Source organism: Drosophila navojoa, chromosome 5 (assembly GCF_054131105.1).
Source record: "Drosophila navojoa isolate 15081-1374.11 chromosome 5, UAZ_NAV_1.0, whole genome shotgun sequence".
Classification (NCBI taxonomy): Eukaryota; Metazoa; Arthropoda; class Insecta; order Diptera; family Drosophilidae; genus Drosophila; species Drosophila navojoa.
In genome coordinates, this window is record NC_142893.1 from 1,191,998 (window position 1) to 1,214,958 (window position 22,961).

Here is a 22,961-nt window from a genome sequence, read left to right on the forward strand (position 1 = left end):
GTCAACACATCATCAATGAAGACAGTCTTATGAATGAAAGCAGGTCTCTCACTCTCTCTCTCTTTCTGTCTCTCTCTATCCGTCTAGTTCATTCTCCTTCCGTCTCTAGTTCTCACTTATTCTTTTCTTCACGTTTTGTTATACTGTAACTCACTCCATATTTCTTTTCTTCAGTCATTATCTACCTCTAGCTTATCTGTCGCACTCTCTATCAATATCTCTCTTCCTCTTTTGCACTCTCTCTGTTTCATTTCTTTTGGCTCTATTTCCCCTCTATCTATATGTTAATCTATATATTTCCGACGATATTTCTGCCCCTTTCTCAATTATTCTGTTCTTTCCCAAATTAGTTCTCTTTCTGCCTCCCTTTACTACTACCTTACTCCTATTTCTCTAAAAATTATTCTCTCTATCTCTCATTCCCACAATTTTTAATTCACTCATTCTCTTTCTCATTGTATTTTCCATTCTCTGTTTCATTCTTTGTCTTATAAACTTTCTTATGTTTGCTCTCAATATCTAATTATATATATATCTCTCTCTCTCTCTCTTTTTTCAGATATCTCTATCTTTTTCTCTAAAGCTCTCTCCTTGTCGTAAGTCCATCTATTCTTCATTCTTTCTGTTTATGTTACTGTTTCTACTTCAATTCTTTCCCCGATTCCTCTCTTTGTCTCTCTCTATCTCTCTCTATCTCTCTCTCTCTCTCTCTCTCTCTCTCTCCATCTCCCTCCCCACTCACTCCTCCTCCGTGTTCTCCGGGAGTGCACTGAAGCAAAAGACATTATCAATGACAACTGGCCGCAAGCAGTTCAACAACTCCTTCTAAACTGTTGCTCTGTTCCTTCCTCTACCTCACCCTCTCCCTCTCTCTCTCTCTCTCTCTCTCTCTTCCAGTTGGAATCTCAAAAATCTGTATATTTGCTGCGAGCTGTTTTACTAACGCTTTGCCAGCTTACATTCGCATTTGCATTTGCATTTGAATGCAATTTTAATTATACAATGCTTCGTTTCCTGTTTCTCTGTGTCTCTCTCTGTCTCTCTGTGTCTCTGTAACTCTCTGTCTTTGGGTCCTGCTTGGCAGCTTCGTTATCCTTATGTTTTATGCATGCCATGCTCAGCTGCTAGCCATGGCGCGTTAACCGTTACAGTTTACAGTTACCTTTACCTCTGTGCAGCTGAGGGCGACACCTGCTGATATTTGTTATCTCAGCTTGACCCGCTTCCGTTTGGCTGCAAGCCTGCCCCTCTCCGATTTGAATGCAAATTTAAACACTGATTTCTGGGCATTCAATTGACATACAATTTTCCACTTGCTGACAAAAAGAGAGAAAAACAAACGAGAGGAAAATAGTGGGAAAAATTATTCTAACACCTCACGCCCAATGGCAGCCAGTCTGCCTGCCGCCTCCTGCCTGCCGCTTGACTAACTGATTTATTCCGCTTGCATATTCATAGTCTGCATTCCAAGGAAAACTCAATTGGGGAAATTGCAAGCGTTAATCAAAACGCTAATGAAAGTAAATTTCACTAACTGTGCCGACGCCGCCTCCACCTGCCCCCAGCTGGTGGCACATAAAAATAACAGTAAACTTCGCTAATTACATCAAGAGAGACCGAGCGACAGAACGAGATAGAGAGAGGGAGGGGAAGAGAGGAAGAGGGAGAGCGAGATTGGGAAACCTTCGTCGAGCATCAAAGCGAGAAATAAATTGCTATATGCCAAATACACACACCCAAACACACACACACACACACGCACAGGTGCTCTCATATATACTCATTTATATGCCACACACACACACACACACACACGCACACTCACTCAATTTGTAACTGCTGTTGAGCTTCGGCTGAGGTAAGTGCAAGTTATAATTCGTTGCGGCCAAGGACATTCCGCATATGCGCGCACAAGGACAAAAACCGTGCGACGCTGGCTCAAAAAGTGAAATAAAACAAAATACGAGTAAAGCGTAAAGCGTAAGAAGAAGCGCGAGCCACATTGTATACGAGCGCCAGGATACGCGGACGCTGACGTGCGCCTGCAGCAATCTCTACTTTGCTGCGGCTCTCGCCAAGGGTTGCGCGATAAGCTTTGTCCAAAATAAATAACTCCACCACATGCATATATGTATAAGCCATAAATTAAGAGAGAGAGAGAGAGAGAGAGAGAGAGGGAGAGAGAGATAGAGTCAAGGTGCATGCCTGTATAAAATGTAATATTTTTACAAGATTTATCAAGCGTAAAAATCTACATGCATACGTATGTAAGCGGAGAACAGAGAGTAGAAATTGAATAGCAATGAGATTTATAATCAATGTACTGATGATAATGAAAATGCGAAAGCTAATGATAATGATGAGCATAGTGCTAATGCTATGCCTATGGCCAAGGCTAATGCTAATGATAAGGATAATGCTAATATCAATGGTAATGGTAATGCGAAGGCAATGGTAATGCTAATGCTAGTGCTAATTCTAATGCTAATGGTAATGTCAATGCTAATACTAATGCAGTGCTAATGCTAATGCTAATGCTGATGCTAATACTAATGCAATGCTAAAGCAAATGCTAATGCTAAAGCTAATGCTAATGCTAATGCTAATACTAATGCAGTGCTAATGCCAATGCTAATACTAATGCAATGCTAAAGCAAATGCTAATGCTAAAGCTAATGCTAATGCTAATGCTAATACTAATGCAGTGCTAATGCCAATGCTAATACTAATGCAATGCTAAAGCAAATGCTAATGCTAAAGCTAATGCTAATGCTAATGCTAATGCTAATACTAATGCAGTGCTAATGCCAATGCTAATGCTAATGCTGATGCTAATACTAATGCAATGCTAATGCCAATGCTAATGCTAATGCTGATGCTAATACTAATGCAATGCAAAGCCAATGATAATGCTAATACTAATGCAGTGCTAATGCCAATGCTAATGCTAATGCTAATGCCAATGCCAATGCTAATGCTAATGTTAATGTTAATGTTAATGCTAATGCTACTACTAATACTAATGCTAATTCTATTGATAATCATAATGAGAATGGCAATGCTCCTTTATAATTACAGTGGTTATGATGAAATTGTTTAAACGTAATGAAAATAATAATAAATATCGTAATAATAAAACCCAGCAATCTTACTGAAGATACTTTTGTTGCTTATGCTCGGATAACTGCTTAGACAGCCCTCGTTATCTGACACAGACACCAGCTGCAAGAGTTACCTGGCACGCGCATTGTTTAGTTAATCATGACTGCAAGGCTGCAAGGACGAAAAGTGAAACTCCTATTAAAAAAACTCTTTAAAAATAATTTCAACGCTAAAAGGTGGACAAATGTAAACACCTAAAGCTGAAAGTGAATGAAATGCAATGCGGGTAAGTTTAGGGAGTATGAAAGAGTGGATGAGATAAAGAGAGAGAGTCTGAGTCAGAGAGAGACAGAGAGAGATATGTATATAAAAAGTCAACAGGAGAGATTTCCGCCTATTTACATTACATTTTGTTTATGTTTAACTGATGCTAATGATTTTTGAACTGCAGACAGACTGCGTCAAATGAATGCGCAAATGAATTCCGAACTGCAAATAATATTTAATTCAAAACTGAGAGTACGAGATTTGGCAATTGGGTGATTCTACGATTTGCAGTTTTTCGCATTTGCATAATTTATAAAATTTTGTAGCTACTAATGAATTGAAATGACAGCAGCTAAGGAAACTTTCAGTGCTGTGGCCGACTTTTTTTTTGAGTTGTGCTTTTTCCACATTTGCTCACTTTTTGCCTTTTTGCGTGTATTTATTTGATTAATGAACATTTCGATGCATTCAATGCGCACTCACTCTCTCCCTCTCTCTATGTGTGTGTGTGTGTTTGTGTGTGTATGGGTGCACTTAACACACTGACAAGCAGCGAAAAAAGTTTTGCCGCTGCTTCGCTCCAATTGCAGAACTTTAAATGCGGTTTTTTCTTCAGTTTTTTTTTCTACTTCTGTTTTTTTTTTTTTTTTTTTTTTTTGCAGCAAATTACGCGGCGAGAGTTGGGCTGCACTTTTCTTTATTCATCGTACACTAACTGTGGGCATTGTAATTATGTCATTAAATATGAATATGAATATTGTAAGAAGAAGATTAATGACAAATGTAAATAGTCTAGTCTGTCTCTGAGTCTGCTATGCCAGCTTATCTGTCTCTCTCTCTCTTTCTATCTCATTCTCTCTCTCTCTGTCTATCGTCAGTCTGATAAGATGTTTTTCTCTCTCTCCCTCTCTCTCTTCAGTTTGATAATATATCTTTCTCTTTCTCTCTCTTTCTATCTATCTCTCTCTTCAGTCTGATAATATGTCTGTCTCTCTCTCGCTCTTTCCTCCATCTGTCTTTCTCTCTCTCTCTCTATCTTCAGTCTGATAACATGTCTGTCTCTCTCTCCCTCTCTCTGTCTCTCTCCCTCTCTGTATTCAGCTTGATTATACGTCTTTCTCTCTCTTTCTATTAATCTCTCTCTTCAGTCTGATAATATGTCTTTCTCTCTCTCCCTCTGTCTCTCTCTCTCTTTCTTTCTCTCTCTTTCTGCAACATTAGCTGCTGTTAATACGTCTTTTACTGCCTGTAGTCTTCAGTCTGCTGGAGAATCAGCTCTGTGTATGCAATATATCCTATCGAAACTCATATAAGATAAACTTTAACAAACTATAATTATAAGAGATTTCTTTCTCTTCTTCTCTACTTTTTATCTGTGATCCAAGGAACCCTGCTCTAATTCACTCTATCTGGAATGCCAATATCCCAAGTCTCAGTATCGTAATTCACTCTATAATAGAAACCCTTACAGATATTTATAGTGTGCAGCTCTTAAAGAAACGACTCTTAATCATAAGGACTCATAAAGTTAGTCTAATTTAGATTTAGATCTTATACAATCGACTTTATATCAATCTATACATGATTATACATTTTTAAGTATTCTAGTGTATTCCATCTTCGCCTCAATTGCAAATTTCTCTGCTGTTTTTCCTATGTTTACCCTATATTTTGTTGTGTGTGTGTGTGTGTGTGTGTGTGCTGTTGTGTTGACTACTTTTGCTGCGGCTGTTAATGCTTCTTCGCGACGAGTAGAGCGGAGCTATTTACGCAAGGCTGCCCGTGGACCAGCTCCAGGCTGTGGACGAGGATGTGGACAAGGATGTGGCTGTGGCTCTGGTTCTGGTTCTGGCTCTGGCTGTGGCTGTTGGCGCTGTGTTTTCATTATTTATACGCACAGTCAGCCAGCTGGTTAGATGGCGGCAACAACTAGCAGGCATTCGGCTTTTTGCATTGTGCCTTGCGTTCAAGCTAATAAAAACGCAGACAGCGACGTCGACGTCGACGCTGGCAGCGAGCAGCCGCATAAACAAACAAACAAACAAATGGCCAAAGATCCAAACAGCAAAAGCAACAAAAGCAACGGCAACTGCAACACGGCGCTGTATTTTCTAGTTGAATTGAATAGCTGTGGCCCAGCTGCATGCACAGCGCATTGGATACCCTGTAAAAGGGACAACAAGTAAGTTACTGTGGCTACAGTGGGAGAAAGTGGACAGATTATGATGGAGAAGGAGGTGATCACGACTATATAAGAAAAAATACATATTTACAGGGTATCTATGATGACAGTGATGACACATGGTTATATATTATATGCACGAAGAGTCACATGAACTCTACTAGAAATTTTAGCACATTTTTATATACATTTTCTTTACAGGGTATCTGTTTAGGGTATTTATACAAAAAAAAAAAAAAATATTTTAATTTTTTACCTAGTCGATATCTGAATTTTACAATGCCTGCATATTCATTAAGATTTATACATAACTAATAAATTTTTACAGGGTATCTCTTAGTTCAGCAAACACTGAAATGTATCCATTTGTTCATACATTTATGCAGTAGATTGAGCTCGTCAGCAACTCTTCAATTTGTCAGACAAACACTTATCTTCTTCTTCCTTTCTTCTTCCTTTTTTTGCCTACAGGGTATCTCTCAGTTCAGCTCCTTCTCATTTTTTTTAGCAAGCTCTTTTTTGTTGTTACCTTTCGTTCAGACAATCTGCAAGAATTGCTTTTAATTTTTTCTCCAACTGCGCTGCTGTTGTTGGCCAAGTTGGCGCAAAGTTTGTCTTCTGGTCAGCGACTAGTTGACCAGCTACGCTGGCAGAGCAGACCCTATGCAGCGCCGGACACGCGGCCCGAACCCGGCTAGAGCCGTAGCCGTCTGCAGCGCATGAATTGAATTGTTTCTGGCTTTTGCTTTTATTTATGCGGAGCAGAGCAGAAATTTTTATACGGCCTCGGCTAGAGGGAAAATTATATTTGTCTTTTCCATCTCTCTCTCTCTCTCTCTCTCTCTCTCTCTCTCTTTTTATCTGCATCTCTCTCTATATTTCTATCAGTCAGTTTTTCGCTCAGTGTATTTGCTTTTATTATGCTGCAGGCAAAACTTTTCTGTATTTTTTTTAGCCTGCGTAAATTGACAAAATTGAGGAGGTTTTTTTTTTTTTTTTGAATTAATTTGAAACGTGAACTTTGAAAAAAGTCAAAGAAATTGGTGGGAAATTTAAGCGAGGGCTGCTTGAAAAATTGTAGAGATAAACTTAAATTAAATTAAAAAATAAATAAATAAATAAAAAAAAATATTTTAAAAATAAATATATATTTTCCTCTTTGCCTTGCTGAAAATTGTTTTGAAAAATAAAAATAAATTTACTTAATATATAAATTTTATATACATATTTACATATATTTTGCAGAGAAGTAAAAAAAAAAAAAAATAATTAAAGTGAATATAAATGAATTAGTTAATATAAATACTTTTAAAAATAAATATATTTTTTCCTCTTTGCCTTGTTGAAAATTGTTTTGAAAAATAATAAATTAATTTTCTTAATTTATAAATTTTATACACATATTTATATAATTTTTGCAGAGAAGTAAAAAGAAAATAATTAATATAAAGTGAATTAATTAATATAAATATTTTGCGTACATCTATATATAATCTATAAAATTTATAGTATAAATAAACAAAGCCACTTTCAACTTTGTTTACCCATTAGTAAATGAATGGCCATAATAATAATTATTATTAACTCAAATAAAGGGCAATCAAAGCTTTATAGAAATGCGCATTAGCAGCAGCTATCTCCCTCTCTCTCCCTCTGCGCCACAACGTATGCAACGATTAATTAAATTTCAATTTGCCACGCCCCCGCACAGTTTGCTGCCCATATGTTTTTATCATACATATAATGAGCAATTATGTCAATAAAACACAAAGGCAAACAAGCGTAAATGCTTGCCACTTACACACACACACACACACACACACACACACACACACATTGTAAGTACTTTAACACACATTCACACACATACACACACTTGGTAGCTTTGGCTGTAAAACAAAGAAAACTCGCTAAATGAACATTTTAATTGTTAGTTAAGGGAATGCGGAAACGCGACGGTGACACTGTGAATTGCTTGCCGTGAATTGCCTATGCGCACAGTGGGACGAAATCATGAGAAAAAGTTGACAATAAAAAGAAATTTAATTGGAGAATTTTTACATATAAATTTGAGCGTAACTAAATATATTTTATATTTATAAATATACAGCTGTCTGATTGGGATTGATTAATTGACTGATTGATGACTAATACATAGTTGAAATTATAGAGATTTGACAGATAGCTGCTTATCATAAATATCAACAAAAGGCATTACGAATGTGTAATATGAAACGATCATTCTACTTCAATCGATCAATCAATAGACCTGCAATATATATTTAGCTGACTAAAAGTAAGTCTTATTATCTACAGTCTTATTATCTAAAATACGGATTGAACTATCCGTTGTCTATCAATCAAATCTATATATCTATGTATACATATAACATAGATACATATATAGATTTGATTAATAGATAACGGATAGTTCAAGCCGTATTTTAGATAGAGGTTGCTGAGAAAATAATATACGAATTTTATTTGGATAGCTTTTAGCCAAAGAGCTGCATTTTAGATAGAGTTCACTAAAAATTACAATTTATGTGTAAACGGTTTTCAGTTAATCAATCAATCAATCAATTAGAGAATTTTAGCCGAAGCAAGACTGGTTTCTTAAGTAACCCAACTAACAGTTAAGATGATTAAATGATTGATGAATGCTGTGTAAATTTCACTATCAAGATTATAGAAGCTAGAGCTCAGGCTGATTGCGGGAATGATTGATAAGCAGCATATATATAAGCCAATAGAGCTAGAGAAGTGCAGTTTTTATAGGAGATCAATCTAAAGCCAAATAAATAAATGGAAAATTTGAATCAAAGACGGCTCAAAGAGCTACATGTTTATCAATCAATCAATCAATCAAGCGAATAAGCTTCAGCTAAATACTGAAATAGTTATAAAACATTTCTGCACTGTAGTCTAGCAGAATCAGCCTTAGGCACATATAAGTCTTGGCAAATACACTTTGTACCACTGTACACTCCCATGTGTGCGTGTGTGTGTGTGTTTAAAGGCCTGCATATGAACATACTTGGGAGTAGGCTAACTTTTGCGTGTGCAATTGTGATTTCTGCAATGTGCGCAGTTTGGCGTTGAAAGTTTCAATTACCAAGCCCGCCCACTGTCGCCCTCAGCCCTCAGCCCTCAGCCCGTTGCCCGTTGGTCTATTTGGCATCTGGTGCCGGCATTGCCTATTTTCAGTTAACTGGTCGCATAACGGGGCACATGTGCGAATTTTGTAATTAAAATTTGCGTCCATTGGCTGTTCCGGCTAAATTGCGAACTTTCTGCCAAGGCATATCAAGAGCATTTAAATTAAATGCTTTTTATATGCCATCGGGGATTTAGCAGAAACACTTGTAAGCTCCCCCCTCTCTCCGTCTCTCTCTCACTCTCTCAGCTACTCTTTCCAGCTGGCTGTCTTTTCCACTCCATTAGCTGTTTTCTTAAGGGCTCCAGCGTGGGGGTTAAGCAAAATGTTGAAATCAAATATTTAATTGGTTTGTGGCTGCGCACAGTTTCCAAAAACCAAGCCAAGATTCTGTCTCTCTCTCTCTCTCTCTCTCACATACACTCTCATCAATTATGCACATGTGTGTGGGTGTGTGCTTAAGAGTGTGGTTTACACACACACACACACACACACACACAGAGAGAGTTGCAGAGTGTCAGCAGTACTTGCCATCTAATTAATTGTTAATTGCTCATTTGAACGGATTATTAGTCTTGTAGCGATTTGTAATCACGCCTAAAACACATAATTGCAATGAATTATTAAATTCTATCGCATAATCACACTTCAATTGTTTTGCCAGCAACACATCGTCATCACCTTTTACCAAGACCCGCTCGAAGCACGTAACGTTCATTAGGAAATCATTGGGTTTACGGCACCGCCCACAACTTATGTGCACTTTAACGAGCTGCGATATGTGTGTCAGTAAGGGTATTCCCTTGAAAGTAGTCAAAGCGTAAGTTGAGAGTCGATATAAATGGAATTTGAATACAAATTAATTTTAATGAACAGCAAATGACAGCATGTTAGGGGTATGCCCAACAATCTGGCAAGCAATATATACCAGAAAAGTAAGGGTATTCCCCTGAAAATAGTCAAAGTTTATATTGAGAGTCTATATAAATTGGATAAGAATCGAATGCAATTTTAATGAGTATTGGCATTATATTAAGGGTATTCCTAATAATTATTACTTGTAATACAAATTTATTCTTATTCTTACATAAGAGAAAAAAACAAAATAAATAATATTCAAGTCTTAAAAATATTTATTAGCCTCTTTACATACAATTAAGGGTATTCCTTATTATATTTTAATACTTTAAGATTACGATAGATATAGTGTGTCAATAAATATAGACTTTTTCTTTTATATAAATTATAAATAAATATTATAAATATAAATTAGAAATAGAAAATTAATATATTTATAGTATTTATATTATTTAAATATTTAATATTTAATTTTAAGTATTATATATTTAATTATATCAACTATATTAATTATATTCTATCTAAAGGCTTAAGGTAAGCTTCAATGCTTCATAAATCAGAACTTGACTGAAATAAACAAGAAGTAAATATACCCAAAATTGATTTTCAGCCCAGTAAAAGTTGAAACTTTATATACTTTGTGGCCCTCGAGCAACATTTGCTATTTAAATTCTGTGATAAGTTTGAGCTAATGGGCCACAAATACTACTAGATACTAAATTTAAAGTTGCGAGAGTGCAAAGACTTGAGCTGCATTTTAAGCAGGCTTAAATGCTGTACTTAATTAAGAGCAGGCAATTAAAACGGCGCAGAAAGGGCTCGAAGTGAAAATGCGAAGTTGAGATGCACTTGGACGCATTACCTGCAACACTCATTAACCCATCCATTCACTCCCACCTCCACCCTTAACTCTAATCCTGCCCCGCCTCCTCCTCTCGCCGCTGTGAACGCAGCTAAATTCAATTAAATCATAATTTCAATTACATGCAGCTAAATTAACCACAGAAACCAAATGGTCATTACGGGCCACGCCCACGCCCATTGCAATTCATTAACACTTCAAAGTTTTTACAGCAAGAGTGAGGGAAAGAGAGAGAGAGCGTGAGGGAGAGAGAGAGAATCCGCACAACAACACTTGAGGCGCTCGTTAATTTGTTAGATGAACAACAAGATGCCGACGACTGACTTGGCCATCGAGCCAGATATCTAAGCCCATGGACCACTGCCACGCCCACATTCGCCCACTTTAGAGACCTGGTTTTGCCCGAGCCATTCGCGCTGTTTCCTACACAATTTTCAGCGCCAGCGGCCAAAGGCAGACAATAAAAAAAATACAACAAAAAAAAAATGCGCGAGCTAAAGAGTAAGAGAAAGAGAGAGAAATACAGATAGAGAGAGAGAGAGGGCGTAAGCGGAAAGAACTATTGTTCCGGAAAAGTATTTCTGTTAGTTAGGAGTATCCGCCACAGACAGAGACAGACACAGAAAAAGAGTGAGTGAGTGAGTGAGAGAGAGAGAGCGAGTGAATGGAGAGGGAGAGAGAAAAAAAAGTAAAAATGATTTCGCACAAACTTTTCTGTTAGTCAATCATTTTAATTAAGTAATTTTTTCGCCTACTTGTCGTAAAAGTTTTAATAGCAGCTGAGCCTGAACTGACCACAAGGGAAGCTGAGGTTGGGGTTTCTTTTTTCTTCTTCTTTTTTTTTTGAAGTTGAGGCAACATATTGCCCGTCGGCTGAACCCGAACGGCGGCGGCTCGCATTTCAACACAAAGGACTCGCGGGCATAACTGCATTTGCGGTTAATTATAATGTTGAGTCTGATTACATTTGCTGAGAGCGAGACGGAGCAGTAAGTCAGAGAGAGACAGAGAGAGCGGGAGGGGGAGGGAAGGGGAGGGAGAGGTAGGCGGCGCAGAGTTGTAGCTAGAGTTGAGCTTCTGCATCAGCGAGCCGGCGAGCTAACTTTGGCGCTGTGTCGCAAAATTTCTCTCACTTAATTGCTGAGATTTCAACTCTGGCTGGCAGCACAGAGAGAACTGGGCTACTGGTTCTAGTTGTTGTAGAGCTAGGGTATTAGAGAGGGGTCTAATAGAATATTGTTGGGAAATGTTAAAGGGAATGTCGCAGATATATGAATAATGGTAAGCTGTCATGTAGGATTTATAATATTTTATTATTTGTCTATCTATAATATTTTTATACAGTAAACCCAAAACACTTTTATATAGAAAATTAAATTTTTCTTAAAGCAAGACTTTTATATGAGAATTAGACAAGTTTGGTTCTATCAACCCAAGCAAAAAGGCTTATATATGGTACATAGTATGCGAATAATATTTCTAATAGTTGGTATATAAGTACAGTAGAGTCCGGTTAGCATGACTCCGCTTAGAGCGTCCGTATGGATTTTGCAGACGAAAATTCTGAGCCCCAGATGAGCTTATATAGGCTAGCTTATCCAGCTATAGCGCCTTCCGGTTATAACGACTTTCCCTTTATCATATATAAGCTCATAATAAGCCCCAACTTTTACTACAAATAACTAACATTTCTCTGCATTTACCTCTCATATTAAAGCCTCATTTTCTACTCCTTTTTATAGGGCATTCAATAGTCGCTCATACTCTCTCACTCTCTCTCTCTCTCTCAACTTTGCTGCTCTACTTGCTTTTGCTCTGGCTGCTGTTTAGCTTTTGTTGTTGTTGTTGTTGTTGTTGTTGTTGTTGTTGTTGTTGTTGTTGTTGTTGTTGTTGTTGTTGTTGTTGTTGTTGTTGTTGCTTGACTGTTTAATGACCTCATCAAAAGCCAATATCAAAGTTGTGCCAAAACTTTTATTAGCAACTCTTGTTGTTGCAGCTCATCATACAGTTCATGTTGTTGTTATTGTGTTGCACATTTAGCGGGCCGTGTAATTAATTAAGTTGTTTTGTTGTTTGGGCTGCAGGTAAAAGAAAAAAAAAACACAAAGTACAAACGAAACGTGTTAACTAAAATTTAAAGCTTAAGCAAAATCAATAAATAAACTTTGTTGCAGCGCTTGCATTTTTCAGCTCAGCTGAGACACACACACACACGCACACACACACACCCGTATAGACATAGACTCTCATAGACAATCCATCCTTGAAACTAGCTAAGCGACAGGCAACATCAGCTCGTCGACTGCTCTCACCTGCCGTCGCCTGCCTCACCTGACACTGAGCAACTTTGACCCCAATGAAGTTGCCAGACCCCAAGGCAGAGCTGTGTGGGTTGCCAGCCGCACACGCTGCTTGCATGCTTAAGCAGTGACTGCGACGGAGACCGTGACTGTGACTGTGACTGTGACCGGGGCTGGGGCTGTCACTGTGAACAGGCATACGCTTGATTTCCTCACTAAGCTCGCAAATGAAGCGTGCATACGCATCAAGGATGCGCCTCTCTAACGGCCTGAGGATAGCAGCAACCACATCGACAGTTGTGCAGGGAAAGAGAGACAGAGAGAGAGAGAGAGAAAGGGAGAGATAGAGAGGAGATCAAACTGTGTTTAATCGCTAAAATTATGCAATCGAGCTGCAGGCGCACAGTGGTGCGACATGTCGCCTTGAACTACTCCAAGCAACATTCGAGTGATGTGAGGAGAGCAATAGGAAAACAGTAGGAGTAATGTTACTACTGAGAGGCAGCTGTTGCTCATCTCTCAAAGCATTCAAGTCGATGATGTGCTATTAGAATCAATCGATTCTGAGCCTAATGGTTCATCATTCCTCTATTGGCTGTCTTAGCTTGCATTTTGAACTAATCATTGATTAAGAATCAGTCAGGTTAATTATCTGATTGTCAAGTCTATTTCTCTCTCTCCCTAACACATAGAGGGGCTCATTCTATCTCTCTCTCTGCCTCGCTCTGTCTCTATTTACTTATTTCTCTTTACTAAAATCCTGTTACAATCAAGAAGAAGGATCTCCTTACAATTTTATCTCCTTCTATCTCCTTCCCTCACTCTTTCTATCTGTCTTCAATCTACTCTTTATAAAATAGATTCGTTGCCTCTCTCTCTCTTTCTATCTCTATCTCTCTCTTTCTATCTCTCTCTCTCTCTCTCTTTCTGTCATTCACTTTCTTTCGATAGTCTTCCTCTCTCTACCTATTATTAACTGCTGTGGCATCCCTTTCAATCTCTCCTTCTCTTCCTGTCTAGCTTCCACACTCACTTCCCCCGTCAATCAATCCGTCTCTAAACTCGATTCTCTAAAAATTCCTTCCACAAATTAGCATTAACATTGACATTCATGTAGAATGCTCTAGCTGTATTTTGCAATCTTTCTGGATCTCAGTCACTCCCCCTTTCGCACTTTCCCTCTCTCTTCAGCGCAGCTTCCGAGTCTGGGCTCAATAAACATAGATATGTTACATGAGCTATCATTTTCAGCCAGCCAACAGTCGACATATGTTATTAGAGCCTTGTCTAAGACAACGTCATCGGCGCCGGCTACGACTTTGTCTTGCGGCACAGCAAAACGTGTGGAAGCAATTAGCGGATATTAATTCTAGTTACTACGACGGCGACAGTAGATAGATGCTATGGTCGACTATATATAGGCCACATAAACATCTAACGGCTCAGTTGTTTGGCTTGTGTTTTGAAGTTGGAGTTGGAAATGGCATCCACTAGCTACGATAGCATTGAGAAGATCTGGTCGGGTCCCAAAGACAAGGAGTACTATGGACCCGACATGACGCTGGGCGAGGTGGCGCTGCTCATACTCAAGCTGCACGCGGACACTGTGATGCAGGTCTTCGATCCGACCGGGGAGACTCTGACCGGAGGTCAGCTCTATGAGCAAAGCCGTCGCTTAGCTCACGCCTTTCAGCACTTGAATCTGCATCGTGGCGATGTGGTGGGCATTTCCGCCAAGAATACCACATACCTCACTGAGGTGGTTATTGCTGCTCTACTAAGCGGCACGCCCATCAATCCCCTACATCCGGATTTTGATAAGGGTGAGTGGAACTCAAACAGGCCTTTACCTCCATCTACTTCACAGTCGTGCCTTACAGAGACAGTTGCCTATATGTACGAAATAACCAAGCCCAAGGTCATTTTCTGCGACGTCGATAACTACGAGACCCTGGCGGCGGTCAAGGAAAGCCTAAAATTCAAAACGGAGCTCATTTTGCTCAGTGGCAAGCTGCCCGGAGTGCGTAATATACAAGATCTGCTGAAGGATGGCGCCGAAGGCTACGATCCCAAGACGCTGTAGGTAGAGCCTCACTTTGTTTTAGAACTTGCTCTAGTATTTCCTTACAGCTTTGCCTGCCCACAACTGTCTGGCGATGATACGGCCTTCATCATCAGCTCCTCGGGTGTAACCGGTTTGCCAAAGGGCGTCACGCGCTCGCATCGCAGTCTGCTAAACAATACCAAGATGTGAGTAAAGGTTAAGGTCTCTCTCTGACTGCAGCTAACCCTTGTCTCTACGTCTCTCCCTCTCCCTCTCTCTCTCCTTCTTTCGACATAATACATACATGAAATTTCAATAGGGAGTAAGCTATTTCTTTTTACCTCCTTCTAGCTCTCCCTTGATCCACTTTCCACTTATTAAAATATAACTGGGCAGCAGGATCTGTCCATAGCTAACCCACAACTAACATCGCTCTACATCGCTCTCTCTCTTTCTCTCTCCCTGTCTCTCTCTTTCTTCAGCCCCCAACTGTTTACCTCGAAGACTGTGATATTCTGCATTAGTCCTTTGTACTGGGTCTCCTGCATTTTCACTCTGCTCGTCTCGCTGGTCAACGGCTGCAAGCGCATAATAACGAACAAACCCTTCAGCGTCGAGTACTTTGCCGAGGTCGTGTCACGTCACCAGGTCACCTTCGTGATCACCGTGCCGCACCACATGGCGCTGCTGGCTAAGAGCCCACGCATGGATCTGGTAGAGCAGCTGGCGTCGGTGCAGTCGTTCGTCTGCAGTGGATCCAAGCTTCCACTTGGCATTTGGCGTCGACTGTACGAGCTGCTCGGCAGCCACAGATTCTCGGTGCTCTATGGCCTCTCGGAGGTTGGAGGCGTCAGCAAGAACATTGGTGGCCCGGTGGGCTGTGAGGGCAAACTCTTGCGTAACATCCAAGTGCGCATTTTGGATGAGAAGGGCAACGCCCTGGGCCCCAATCACACGGGCCACATTCACATCAAGCTCAATCAGCGCTGGGGCGGCTACTACCACAATCCGCAGGACACGCAGACAACGGTTACCCCAGATGGCAAATGGCTGCTGACTGGCGATCATGGCTACTTCGATGACGAGGGCTGCCTGCACTTCCAGACCCGTGACACCGACGTCTTCAAGTACAATCACTTTCCCGTCTATCCCAAGCAAATCGAGGATATCATTCTGCACTTGCCTGGCGTCCATGAGGTTGCCATCTTCGGTGTACCCGACGATGTGTCCACGAATCTCACTGCCTGCGCTGTGGTGCGAGAACAGAACGAAGAGGGCCAGAAGCTAACGGCGGAGCAGATTAAGGGAATTGTCGCTGAGCATCTGAGTGAGGCCTATCACCTAAGAGGCGGCGTTTACTTTGTGGACCAGCTGCCCAAGACGACGAACAATAAAATACAAAGACGTCGCATTCTAGCAGAGCTTAAGCAGAAATGTGGCATTACGGCATTATAAATAATACAAATGTCAATAAAGAATCAACTAGAAGATAATTACATTTTATATTTGTTGTTAGCAAATAGAGTTGGGCATTCAGGGGAAAGAAATTTTTAAATAGCATTAGAGATCAGAGGAATCCTATGGATAGCTAGACACCTTTGGAAATCCTCTATAGCTAGTCACTTTTAGGATCTCTCCGATCTCTTACTTACTGATACTTTTGAAAATGTCCTTGACACTATAAATTACAGGAGATCATAGGAAGATAAGGCTAAGGCTTTCAGGGCTTTTTTGAAACTCCCTAAACTGGTTGAATATATCATAGAATCATACAACAGTATTATGAGGACTCAACTTCCTGGCAAATGTCAGACTAATCAGAGTTTGATTTTTTTTAGGGATTTCATAGGAATTCTACTACTTAATTGGCATTTGATACTTTGATCAAATAATATGTAGACCTCTATTAGACATAGACTTTCTAGACTTGCTAAAGAGCTGCCGCATGAGATGCATGCATGAACGTGTACAGATTTATTCAAAGCGAGCAACAGCGATAAGGTATATTTCATGCTTCCATGTTTAGAACGTCGGGTTGTGCGACTTCTGTGTTGAGCCAGTTAATTGCATTAATTGATGAGTCATGAGAAGTGTTTTAATGGAAAGGTTTCCAACTGTTTCCTCAGTCGAGTACCTGTTTTGGTATCAGCCCAAGCCTAAATCAGCATCTATTTAAACACAGCTTTTAGTTGACAACAATAATGATTAAGACAAAAGTTGTGAAATCTGTCTGGAAACGTGGGGCATCAATTAGCAACTTGAGATATGTTTCCTATTTACGACTTGAAGCGTATATAAAACAATACCGAGACGCAATAAATCACTTAGTTGTAGATTCAATTCACAGTCATCAAGATGGGCTCCTGTGAGGTCCACTACGATGCAGCGACTCGCACCTGGCTGGGGCCGCGAGGCAAGGAGTTCTATGGCCCCGAAATGACCCTCGGCGAAGTGACGATGCGCGTGCTCAATCTGAATGCGGACAAGATCCTACAGCACTGTGATATAACGAACGTGCAGCTAACGGGCCGACAGCTGGCACAACAGGGCTTGACCATCGAGAGGGCGTTCCGACAGATGGGCCTGCAAGTTGGCGATGTCATTGGCATTGCAGCCAATAATACGACTTATCTCACGGGTGTCACCATAGCCGCCATGCTGTGTGGCACGCCCATTAATCCACTGCATCCAGATTTTGATCAGGGTAAGAACATATGATTAAAAGAAAACCCCCTCGATAAGTCGCTCAAGTTTTGTTTTCTTAGAAACCGTCAAGTACATGTTCGACATCACAGAGCCGAAGCTGATCTTTTGCGATGTGGAGAACTATGAGATTATTAAGGCGGTCAATGAGAACTTGGCCAAGCCAGCTACGGTCTATCTGGTGAACGGTAAAATCGAGGGCGTGCCCGATGTGTGGGATCTTCTGAGGGAAGACGAGTCCATAGCGCCGGCTGCGTAAGTCTCAAAAAGACTTAAAAGCCTCAAGCGAGAGTAGCTCAATGGCTTCTTCTTCTCATCCTTAGCTACGTGCCCTGCCCCAAGCTGAATGGCGATCACACGGCCTTCATTGTCTGCTCCTCGGGCACGACGGGCATGCCGAAGGGCGTGACTCGCTCGCATCGCAGTCTCATTTGCAACTGCAAGAAGTTAGTGAAAAAGTATTTAAGCTCGACTGAAGACGAGTTCATTCATCTCTATTTTCCCCTCTGGCAGCCCCAACACCTACACCCGAGACACAGTCGTACTCTCGTTCAGCCCGCTCTACTGGATCTCCGGCACCTACATGCTGCTGGCCAATCTACTCAACGGCTGCAAGCGCATCATCACACATCGCCCCTACACGGTGGAGTACCTGCTGGAGATTGTGCAACGCCATCAGGTGACCTTCCTCTTCCTCGCCTCCCATCAAATAGCGCTGCTCGCCAAGTGCCAGATAGACGTGTCCAGGATCCGAGCGCAACTGGAGTCCGTTAAGGTTCTGATTGGAGCTGGCTCCAAGGTGTGCAAGGCCGTCTCCCAGCGCATGTACGATCTGATTGGCAACATGCGCTTCGTGGTGGGCTACGGCCTCTCCGAGATGGGCGGCATCAGCAAGAACCTGGGCGGTCCTCTGGGCAGCGAGGGCAAGGTCATGCGCAACGTGGAGCTGCGCGTGCTGGACAAGCTGCGCATGCCGCTCGGCATCAATGAAGTGGGCATCATCTACGGCCACTTGCGCTACAAATGGGAGGGCTACTACCGCAACCCGGAGGCCACCAGGCGCGCGCTCAGTCCCGATGGCCAGTGGCTGAGAACGGGAGACATTGGCTATCTGGATAGCGAGGGCTATCTCTACATACTGACGCGCGACACCGATGTCTTCAAGTACAACAACTTTCAGATCTATCCGGAGCAGATCGAAGAGTTCATACTGCGCCTGCCCGGCGTGAGCGAGGCCTGCGTCTTCGGCGTGCCCGACGACGTCTCCACCAATCTGACTGCCTGCGCTGTGGTGCGCACCGACGATGAGGAGGGCAGGAAACTGACAGCGGATCAAGTGCGAAATATTGTTGAGCGATACCTAAGCTCGGCCTATCACATACGCGGCGGCATTTTCTTTGTCGACTCACTGCCCAAGACATCCAACGACAAGCTGCAGCGTCGCAAGGTGCCGCAAATGATCAAGAACTTGGGCATCGTTGCGGAATAGCATTATGTACTAGATATACGATATACGTTATACGATATGAATATATATTTAGATTAGGTAAAGGGCTGAACTGCTCTATCTATTTGTCGGTTTACTCCATGCGAAGAGCTGTTGAAAAGCAACCTTAAGGGCTAAGGATCCTTAGAGTTGTGATCTGCATATGTGAGGATCGTTTGCTGCAAGATCTTTAGGGAGCAGAGCTATTGTTGACAATTGTCTGGCCTGGACAAAGATCTTTTGAGCTATGCAAGCATCGACTGCTTAGCACTTTATGAAAAGATCTATTGTTGTATATCCGTTTCATTGAGTTCTTGCTCTAAAAACAAAGATCCCATTCCTAAAGGGAAGATCTTAGGCAGTTAAATAGAACTGACTAAGAGTATATTGATTTGTGGACTCTAGGTAGTAGAGTATAACTAGATTCTGCTGATGACTTGAGACGATCAGTATTGAAATTGTTTGTCAATTATGAATCAATTTTCACATTCCATTTTCCATGCTTCGTCCCGCCCGCTGGCAAATTGCTTGCCATTAGCATAGACTTTGTCACACTGTGAGCGCACACTAATGCCAGGGATTCAATGAATTTTAATAGAGATTGAAATTGTAAATGCAATGACCCCACAGCTCGAAGCGTTTGACTAGCCTGCTTGCCTAGTCTGGCCTGTCCTGACCTCGCCTGTCCAGGCTAACTGACTGACTGCAATTGCTGCTGCTGCTGCAATTCCTGCTGCTGCTGCTGCTGCTGCTGCTGCTGTTGGCCAACAACGATGCCAATGACAAGCAATTTGTTATTTGTGGCCCTCCTGTGGCCGAGCGGGGGAGAGCGAAGGCAGAAAAAAGGAGCCAGGGTCGTAAAAGAAGCGTGTGCAGGCCAGCAAAATGAATTGAGAAATTAAAATTGCAATATGCAATACATATTTTATTGTATATATGGCATGCGATACGCCCTGTCGCACAGCCGTCCATTGAGGTTAACATTTGGACATTTGACAAATGCCGAATGCCAAATGAAATGCTGGCCAAAACACGATTCAATTTGCGTAGCTCCATGTCCTGGCCAACCGCCTGGCGGCGACAAGCACTAAAACTCAGTTAACTAAGCCCGGCCCAATATGCTGCTGGCCCAAAAACCGAAAGCATTGTGCAACTAATGCGGATTATCCCCGGGGCTTTGCCAACTGCACCCGAAGGTGTAAATTTTCTCTGTCTGGGATTTGCATGGACAATGTGGAATCGAATACATGAATACTAAGCCTCAGCTCGAGCTGTGAGCTGCCAGTTGCTCAAGCAAAAGCAAGAATTTCAATAATTTTTAGCCCATTTAGACTATTTGACAACCGTCTCAGCCTTAGCCTTTACCCACACGGGGACTCGCTTAAAAATCATTCGAATATTTTCTTCAACTGCAAGCGAAAATTCTTACTTTGGCTAAGTGAAGAAAGTAGAGCGTGAAGTATGCTTGACTAGCAGTTATCCTGTGTGCTTATGTTTGCTGTGAGAGAAGTAGAAGAGGCCTTTACTGTATACCAACTGTTATCTTACTGTTAAGGGTCTTGAATTATGCTTCAACTAGGGACTTGACTAGGGCTGCCCAAAATGTGAGATATTCCTATGAAATACATCATTTCAAGTTTATGTTTACTGTGAGAGAAGAAGTAGATACTCTTACTGTATACCAACTGTTATCTTACTGTTAATGAACTTGAATTTTGCTTCAACTAGGGACTTGACTAGGGCTGCCCAAAATGTGAGATATTCCTATGAAATACATCATTTCAAGTTTACGTTTAGTGTGAGAAAAGAAGTAGTAGATATTCTTACTGTATACCAACTGTTATCTTACTGTTAAAGAACTTGAATTAGATTGACTAGCGAAATGTGAGATATTCCTTTGAAGATTCACCCACAAACTACTCCATAATCAATATGCCTTCATGCTACCCAAATCGTTTTATCGTTTTGGCTAGACTCTAAAAAAAAGGCTAACCAAATGGTTTTTGTCTGTGGCTGCATTCGCATCGGCTTCGGCTTCGGCTTGCTACGGCAATATTTATTGAATTGAGGCCTGATTGCAAAATAAAAACCGATTTGCCGCAATAAAAACTGTTATGCCATTATTCAAATGCAATTTACCGTTGCAACCCATGCTACATACACACTCTATTTATATGTATATGTGTATATCTAAAATGCCTGCTTTTAAATTCAAAGTCATATTTCGAATGCCTTGTCAAAGCACTTCGATTGAAATTCAACGAATTGCATTACTTTTCATGCCACAAAGTGAAGCTACTTTGCTCCTACTCTACTCTCTCTCTCTTTCTCTATATCTCTCTCTCTGTCTCTCTCTTTCACTCTATCTATCCCACAACTTGTCCTCTCTCTCTATTCTTGTGCAACAGTTTGACTGGCAAAATCAAAGTCACATTTTTGTGACGTTTTTATTTTCCTATCATTTTTTTTTTTTTTTTTTTTTTTTTTTTTTTTTTTTTTTTTTGCAAAATTCTTTGAATTTAGTTTGTGCCAAAGTGCAGAAGTAAACCTGGAAATGAAATTTAATTATTTATGCCACAACACAGCAGGCAGAAGAGCCACATCTTTTGTTGTAGCAAATACAGTAATGACACGCTAAAAGGAAATGTCTATAAATTTGAATAAAGATTTTAAATGGAAGCTGATATGAAGATTGACTCTTAAGTTGAAAAGATATATATTCACGAATAATTTTTAATATATAACATATATTTTAAATAAAATTTTAATTCGATTCACTTTAGTTTTTGAACAGTTCTCATATTGAAATGTTTTTGTTGCTTTTGATTTTGCGAATGCAAGAGGCCACAAATATGTTATTTCTACAAACAAATTGTATAAAAAATATACATAACAAATAATGTTTTTTCCTACACATGTATGTGTGTGTGTGTGTGGTATGTGCAACAAATATTTGTTCAAAATGCAAACAAAGGGAAACAACAAAACTACAAAAATAATGCTTACATATATAAAAGAAAAACATAAAGGAATCAAATGAGAACCTGGCAATCGAGCTTAATCGACTGGGTAATACCTGCTCATAAGACCTAGTAGACCTAGGCAACTAGCCTTGTTTCGAACTACAGATCAATATCCCCCTTGCCATTTCTCATATGTTGAAATAATGTCAATAAAATTATGAGAAATAAACTTTTTTGGAGACTCGTTTAGCTAATTGATTTAACTAATTTATTAAGATAAGCTATAATTAAAGGTAGGACATAAAAAATATATAAATAAGAATAGCATAGATGAACACCAGCACGAATATGCTCTGCTTGTCCTACATGAACGAGCATGCGAGAGAAAACACTTTAAAGTTTCATCAAGGATTTCCGTAACATATGAAATATTGTAAGCAACAGAGGAAAACATAAGCTCGTTGGCTGTACCAAGCAAAAAACAAAAAAACAAAAATAGAATAATTACAACAACAACAACCACAACTGCAACAACATAGAGGGAGAGTGCGAGCTCTTGAAAATGATTACAATATGAATTTTGGTAGCAAGTTTCTATAATTAAACAAGCATAAAATGCTGTAGGGTTGATCAAGTCAACGAAGAGAGAGGGAGAGAGAGAGAGCCATAGTGAGTGCAATAGGCAGCGACCCGCACACACACACACACACACACACACACACACACACTCTCGCATGTCCTGTGAGCCTTCGAGCGTGTCCTGTCGCGCACATCTGCCGTTGCGTTGATTTCCACGGCACGCGGGGTTGCAACTAGGTGTGCTCAAAGTGGTGGAAATTATGACTGCAAACAAGCACAGTAAGACCAGCAAGAAGAAGAAGAAGAGCAGCGAAAAGAACCGTTACAATTTCGTCTAGCTGAACTTATCAATGCGTCGCCTTCAGCCTTCATCCTTTGGGGAGTTGTATTTGCTAGGAATTTATGCTGGCCGTGACAAGCGGCACAACAAGTTTGGGAATTCGAGCATGTGCGGCGCG

At 40.7% G+C, this 22,961-nt stretch overlaps 2 protein-coding genes across 4 annotated transcripts; both read left to right on the forward strand.

Annotated features, from left to right (window-relative positions):
* The first annotated feature begins 14,151 nt into the window (after positions 1–14,151).
* On the forward strand, positions 14,152–16,265 carry LOC108654471 (uncharacterized). 2 transcript variants are annotated; one of them, XM_018105808.3, is made up of 4 exons: positions 14,152–14,551; positions 14,609–14,807; positions 14,859–14,978; positions 15,255–16,265. In XM_018105808.3, exons 1-4 carry the CDS (start codon positions 14,209–14,211, stop codon positions 16,225–16,227), a joined length of 1,635 nt encoding a protein of 544 aa, XP_017961297.1. In that variant the 5' UTR covers positions 14,152–14,208; the 3' UTR covers positions 16,228–16,265. The 2 variants fall into 2 exon arrangements, with proteins under 2 accessions (XP_017961297.1, XP_030238970.1); XM_030383110.2 differs by having other exon boundaries at positions 14,615–14,807.
* Positions 16,266–17,076: 811 nt separating this feature from the next.
* LOC108654470 (luciferin 4-monooxygenase) lies at positions 17,077–19,046 on the forward strand. Of its 2 annotated transcripts, none has more exons than XM_030383109.2 (4): positions 17,077–17,476; positions 17,538–17,730; positions 17,799–17,933; positions 17,989–19,046. In XM_030383109.2, exons 1-4 carry the CDS (start codon positions 17,128–17,130, stop codon positions 18,962–18,964), a joined length of 1,653 nt encoding a protein of 550 aa, XP_030238969.1. In that variant the 5' UTR covers positions 17,077–17,127; the 3' UTR covers positions 18,965–19,046. The 2 variants fall into 2 exon arrangements, with proteins under 2 accessions (XP_030238969.1, XP_017961296.1); XM_018105807.3 differs by having other exon boundaries at positions 17,799–17,921.
* Positions 19,047–22,961: the final 3,915 nt, after the last annotated feature.

Bases quoted from the DNA above. Each gene is read 5' to 3' on its own strand.
- LOC108654471 (XM_018105808.3), top strand. From the start codon at position 14,209: ATGGCATCCACTAGCTACGATAGCATTGAGAAGATCTGGTCGGGTCCC. The intron at 14,552-14,608 runs GTGAGTGGAACT...CGTGCCTTACAG, and splicing joins ACATCCGGATTTTGATAAGG to AGACAGTTGCCTATATGTAC. The intron at 14,808-14,858 runs GTAGGTAGAGCC...ATTTCCTTACAG, and splicing joins GGCTACGATCCCAAGACGCT to CTTTGCCTGCCCACAACTGT.
- LOC108654470 (XM_030383109.2), top strand. From the start codon at position 17,128: ATGGGCTCCTGTGAGGTCCACTACGATGCAGCGACTCGCACCTGGCTG. The intron at 17,731-17,798 runs GTAAGTCTCAAA...TCTCATCCTTAG, and splicing joins GAGTCCATAGCGCCGGCTGC to CTACGTGCCCTGCCCCAAGC. The intron at 17,934-17,988 runs GTATTTAAGCTC...CCCCTCTGGCAG, and splicing joins TGCAAGAAGTTAGTGAAAAA to CCCCAACACCTACACCCGAG.